This window comes from Solanum lycopersicum, chromosome 5 (genome assembly GCF_036512215.1).
Source record: "Solanum lycopersicum chromosome 5, SLM_r2.1".
In the NCBI taxonomy this organism is placed as follows: domain Eukaryota; kingdom Viridiplantae; phylum Streptophyta; class Magnoliopsida; order Solanales; family Solanaceae; genus Solanum; species Solanum lycopersicum.
In genome coordinates, this window is record NC_090804.1 from 3088444 (window position 1) to 3095112 (window position 6669).

Sequence of the window (6669 nt, forward strand, 5' to 3'; positions counted from 1 at the left end):
CATTCGAGGAGGAACATACTTCCTTCAAAACTCAGTCAATTTAAAGGTCATGAAATTTATCTCTTCGATCTGCTCTCCGTCATTTAATTCTCATATAAGTTTCGTTCAAAAATTTATTTAAATTTCTTAACACTATATTTTTACTTTGCATTTTTTCCCTTTTAACATATCAATACTATTATAACACCATTAAAGACGAAAAGTACAGAGATATTATAACATAAAAAAATATAAAATTAAGCGTCAAAAAAAATTATCTAACACAACAAAATATAGTATTGTTCTACCAAGTTCATTTTAGTTGTTTCTTGTTAGTATCAGTGACGAAGTCATAATTTTCCGTAAGAGATTTTAATTCATCTAGTTCTTTGTTAACATTAGTTTCGGAGTCAGGATTTTCAGTAAAAAAATTTAATTTATCTGTTTCTTGTAAGCATCGAGTCAGGACTTTCAGTAAAAGAGTTTAATTTATCTTGTTTCTTGTTAGCATCAGTGATAGAGTCACGATTTTCACTAAAGGAGTTTAATTTATCTATTTCCTGGTAGCAGTTAGGATTTTCAGTAAAAGAGTTTGATTTATTTGTTTCTTGTTAGCATTATAGACAATGTCAAGATTTTCAGTAAGAGAGTTTATTTTATATGTTTCTTGTTAGCATTAGTTGTAGTTGCGGAGTAAAGGATTTTCATTAGTGGAATTCAATTTATATGTTTCTTGTTAGCGATCAGTGACAAAGCCATAATTTTCACTAAAAGAGTTTAATTGGTTGCATGTGTTACACTTTTCCTATTATTTGCTAGATTTAGTTTCTATATATGTCTTATTTACTGTTGTATTCTCCTTTTAAAACAACTTTATTATGTTTACTTATATCAATGATCGCTATCTCAATGAGGTAGGGTTAAGGTCTATGATTCACTTGTGCGAATACATTGGTATGTCGTTGTTGTAAATTGATAATTGGTCTGGATGAAGTCTTTTGTGCTGTATTTACTGAGCTCAACATTTTTTTTGCCTCGAGTTTAAGAATAAGGTTTGCGCCTCACTTGTGGAAATATATAGGGTATGTTGTTGTTGTTGTAGATTGATGATTGGTCTAACGACAGTGGCGGAGGCAGCGTTTCTGCTGTCCAGTTACTGAACCAAACATTTTTTGACTCAAACCGATGTGAAAAACTACTAAAATTTCAACAAATACTAAGTCGGAAAGATTATTCTAGTTGATTTTGCTTTGACTTACGATTCATTCCCCATGTTGTAGACATGAGTCATATATATGCAACATGTTGAAGCATGTTTATAGTCTTATATTCTTCTTTTCAAACTGTTTTATTATGCGTTGCTTGAGCAGATAGTCTTTCAAATAGCCTTTTTATCTCCCTGAGGTAGTGGTCGCCAGACCCTGCTTGTGGGAATACACTATGTATGTTGTTGTCGTAAATTGATAATTGGTCCAACAGAAGTGATGAATGCAGCCTTTGTACTGCTTGTTAACTGAACTGAAGAATTTTGACGCGAGAGTTTACAAGTATGTGAAAAACTACTAAAATTTCAACGAATACTAAATCATAAGTCCGCCTTTGTTGTTTAAGGATTATTTAGGTAACTTTGCGCGTTTTGTCGTAGATTCATTCTCCATACTGATTATTGTGGTAGAGAATGAGTCATATGCAGCATATTGAAGCATGTTTTACTGTCTTTCTTATGTTCTGACTTTTTTCCCTTTCCAAATACTCAGGACTCAAAATGAATATGATTTGTCGCAACATTAAGAGACGTAACGTTGAAGGGGAAAAACTTGATAGACTTTCCAATCTTCCCATTAATGTCAAATACCGGATTCAGCAGCAATTGTCCGTGGAGGAAGCTGCAAGAATGAGCGTTTTGTCTACACCGTGGAGACATGTTTGGGCTTCAAATCCCAAACTTGTATTTTCTCCTCAGTTTTGCCAGAGAAAGCCGTTAACAGACGTTATTTATACAATTCTGTTGCAGCACTGTGGAGACATTAAGACATTCAGCGTGAACATTTCATCAATACCTTATTCTCAACACTCAGTTATCGATCAATGGATGCTTATTTTGTCAAGAAACGGTGTCACTGATCTCACCCTGCAGAATCAATCCAATGCTCTTTACAAATTACCTTCCTGCATCTACGATCGAGAACTAGAAGGTTTGAGACTGTCCAACTGCATTTTCAAGCCGCCGTGTGACTTTAGGGGCTTCCACAAGCTCAAAAACCTCACTCTACATCAAGTTGTCTTGGAATTAAACGACGTTACTTCTTTCTTGTGGATGCCATACCTTGTGACTCTGCAGGTGAGGGCGTGTAGTGGTTTTTTTCTTTTCCATTTTCGAGTCAAGGTATGGCTGTTCAAAATGAATTTGGTATGAAAGTCATATATTTATGTAACTACGTATTATTTTGCATTTTTAGGAATGTGTTATTATACTTTTGAGTGCTATTTAATTGACAAAACTTCTATTAATACACGATGAATTTTATAGTAATTGAATAGTTTATGTAAAATATATTTAGTTTAAATAAAAGTAATTAAAATTAATACATAATAGTGATGTTAGGAGAAAATAATAATATTGATTTTAATATAACTCACATATGTATATTCGTGAGACTCACGTGCAAAACACGTGTCGAGAATCACGTGTCGAGAATTAGTAACATAAAAAAATATAGACTTATGTGTCACAGAAAAAAATTATCAGCACAAAATAGGGGCAAAAGTGTCAATGATCCAAACTAAATGTACATAATTATAAGTGTGTATTTTTCAGACATGGCCTTCTGCAGTGCATTTGTCTAATAAACATCGCCTTCCGCCGTTGCATCGTCAAACATTCATCAAAATTGTAAGTTTTCAGATCGTTTTTAATTTCTCATTTCTTTTCCTTCTCATTTGCAATGAAATCAAATTTGAAAACTGTTCTACCAAGTTCATTTTAGTTGTTTCTTGTTAGCATCCGTGACGAAGTCAGAATTTTCGGTAAGACATTTTAATTTATCTAGTTCTTGTTAGGATTAGTTTTGGAGTCTGGATTTTCAGTAAAGAAATTTAATTTATCTGTTTCTTGTCAGCATCATAGTGACAGAGTCAGGACTTTCCCTAAAAGAGTTTAATTTATCTATTTCGTGTTAGCATCTGTGATAGAGTCAGAATTTTTCTGTTAGCATCAGTGATAGATGCAGGATTTTCACTGAAAGAGTTAATTTATCTGTTTCCTTCTAGCATCACAGATATTTTCATGTTAGCATCTGTTTCCTGCTAGCATCAGAGACATTTTCTTGTTAGCATCGGTGATAGAGTCAGGATTTTCACTAAAAGAGTTTAATTTATCTGTTTCCTGCTAGCATCAGTGATATTTTCCTGTTAGCATCACTGATAGGGTCAGGATTTTCACTAAAAGAGTTTAATTTATCTGTTTCTTGTTAATATCAGTGATAGAGTGAGGATTTTCACTAAAAGAGTTTAATTTATCCGTTTCCTGCTAGCATCAGTGATATTTTCCTGTTAGCATCAATGGTAGAGTCGGAATTTTCACTAAAGAGTTTAATTTATTTATTTCTTGTTAGTATCGGTGATAGAGTCAGGATTTTCATTAAAAGAGTTTAATTTATCTGTTTTACAGCTAGCATCAGTGATATTTTCCTGTTAGCATCAGTGTTAGAGTTAGGATTTTCAGTAAAAAAGTTTAATTTATTTGTTTCTTGTTAGCATTAGTGATAGAGTCAGGATTTTCAGTAAAAAAGTTTAATTTATTTGTTTCTTGTTAGCATTAGTGATAGAGTCAGGATTTTCAGTAAAAGAGTTTGATTTATTTTTTTCTTGCTGGCATTAGAGACAAAGTCAAGATTTTCAGTAATAGATTTATTTTATCTATTTCTTGTTAGTATTAGTTGTAGTTACGGATTTAGGATTTTCATTAGTGGAATTCAATTTCTAGGTTTCTTGTTAGCGATAAGTGACAAAGCCATGATTTTCGCTAAAATAGTTTAATTGGTTGCATGTGTTACACTTTTCCCATTATTTGCTAGATTTAGTTGCCATATATGTCTTATTTACTGTTGTATTCTCCTTTTAAAACAACTTTATTATGTGTTACTTATATTGATGATCTCCATCTCCATGAGATAGGGTTAAGGTCTATGATTCACTTGTGCGAACACATTGGTATATTGTTGTTGTAAATTGATAATTGGTCTGGATGTAGCCTTTTGTGCTCTATGTTACTGAGCTCAACATTTTCTTTGCCTCGAGTTTAAGAATAAGGTTTGCGCCTCACTTGTGGAAATATATAGGGTATGTTGTTGTTGTTGTAGATTGATGATTGGTCTAACGACAGTGGCGGAGGCAGCGTTTCTGCTGTCCAGTTACTGAACCAAACATTTTTTGACTTAAACCGATGTGAAAAACTACTAAAATTTCAACAAATACTAAGTCGGAAAGATTATTCTAGTTGATTTTGCTTTGACTTACGATTCATTCCCCATGTTGTCGACATGATCATATATATGCAACATGTTGAAGCATGTTTATAGTCTTATATTCTTCTTTTCAAACTGTTTTATTATGCGTTGCTTGAGCAGATAGCCTTTCGAAAATAGCTTTTTTTTTCCCTGAGGTAGTGGTCGCCAGACCCTGCTTGTGGGAATACACTATGTATGTTGTTGTCGTAAATTGATAATTGGTCCAACAGAAGTGGTGAATGCAGCCTTTGTACTGCTTGTTAACTGAACTGAAGAATTTTGACGCGAGAGTTTACAAGTATGTGAAAAACTACTAAAATTTCAACGAATACTAAATCATAAGTCCGCCTTTGTTGTTTAAGGATTATTTAGGTAACTTTGCGCGTTTTGTCGTAGATTCATTCTCCATACTGATTATTGTGGTAGAGAATGAGTCATATGCAGCATATTGAAGCATGTTTTACTGTCTTTCTTATGTTCTGACTTTTTTCCCTTTCCAAATACTCAGGACTCAAAATGAATATGATTTGTCGCAACATTAAGAGACGTAACGTTGAAGGGGAAAAACTTGATAGACTTTCCAATCTTCCCATTAATGTCAAATACCGGATTCAGCAGCAATTGTCCGTGGAGGAAGCTGCAAGAATGAGCGTTTTGTCTACACCGTGGAGACATGTTTGGGCTTCAAATCCCAAACTTGTATTTTCTCCTCAGTTTTGCCAGAGAAAGCCGTTAACAGACGTTATTTATACAATTCTGTTGCAGCACTGTGGAGACATTAAGACATTCAGCGTGAACATTTCATCAATACCTTATTCTCAACACTCAGTTATCGATCAATGGATGCTTATTTTGTCAAGAAACGGTGTCACTGATCTCACCCTGCAGAATCAATCCAATGCTCTTTACAAATTACCTTCCTGCATCTACGATCGAGAACTAGAAGGTTTGAGACTGTCCAACTGCATTTTCAAGCCGCCGTGTGACTTTAGGGGCTTCCACAAGCTCAAAAACCTCACTCTACATCAAGTTGTCTTGGAATTAAACGATGTTACTTCTTTCTTGTGGATGCCATACCTTGTGACTCTGCAGGTGAGGGCGTGTAGTGGTTTTCCTGACTCGAAAATATATGCTCCAAGACTTTCCGAAATATTTTTCCTTACCAAAAGAACCGAAAACCTTGAGTTGGGTCATTTCATGGACTTTCGGAAGCTGAAAACAGTTATGCTTATATCTTCAAAACAGAATCAAGACAAAACGATGAACTTGACCTATCTTCTCAAATGCTGGCCTGAAATTCATAAATTTGCTTTGGACAGTTACTACCTCAAGTCGTTCGCTACTGAAGCAGAGAGGCTCCTCCCGGCATATCTCAACAGATTGAATGCTCTCACTTTATTTGAGTTCGATTTTGCTGATGAAGATCAAATATCTTCTCTTCTACGAATGCTTAGAGTTTCTCCGAATTTGGATCTCCTTCATTTAGTGTTGAGCTCGAAGAAGAAGAAGACAGATGGCATGGAAGGGAACGTCATAAATCATTTTGAAGAATCAGCCTGCAGGACACTAGGAGTACTGCACAAGCTTCAGAGATTGATGATAAAGAATTTCCATGGTTCAAAAATGGAAATGTTCTTTGTAAAGTTTATATTCGCATCTGCGCCTTTACTCTTGAAGACCGTCATTCATGAAGATGCAGAAAGTGTTGATGAGAGCCAATCCTTGAACATCTCAGAGTTGTTGGGGTTCCCTCGAGCATCTCCGAAATTGAAAATGCATGTCAATCGTCGAGCAAACAGAAGCATGTTGGCTCCAGATGCTTCGAGTCACGTTGGAGGGTAAGTGGAAACAATAATGATGTCGTGGAAAAACAAAAAGACATGTTGACTCTTGTCTTTATAAATGACAAAGAGTAGAATATTCTGTAATATATTATAACAAATCTTGACTTTGCTAGTTTGCTCAAACTTTTGCACAACTATATAAACTTTGTACTACTTCGTTTCTTTAGCAATACAGGGCAGCTTGGTGTACAAAACATCCTGTGTTACGCCCCAAGAGGTGTGATGTTGCATGTCACTTCATATCGATAGTGTAACTGTTCTTCTGTATAAGCAGATCACATAAACGATAACGACAGGTAACTCTCTTAAATATGGGATTTATGTGGAAATAACGTAAA

The 6669-nt window shown here is 34.8% G+C and overlaps 1 protein-coding gene across 1 annotated transcript; it reads left to right on the forward strand.

Moving 5' to 3' along the window:
• The first annotated feature begins 1744 nt into the window (after positions 1-1744).
• LOC138348451 (F-box/FBD/LRR-repeat protein At1g13570-like) lies at positions 1745-6329 on the forward strand. The gene is made up of 2 exons (XM_069297648.1): positions 1745-2174; positions 4996-6329. Exons 1-2 carry the CDS (start codon positions 1745-1747, stop codon positions 6327-6329), a joined length of 1764 nt encoding a protein of 587 aa, XP_069153749.1.
• The last annotated feature ends 340 nt before the right edge of the window (positions 6330-6669 follow it).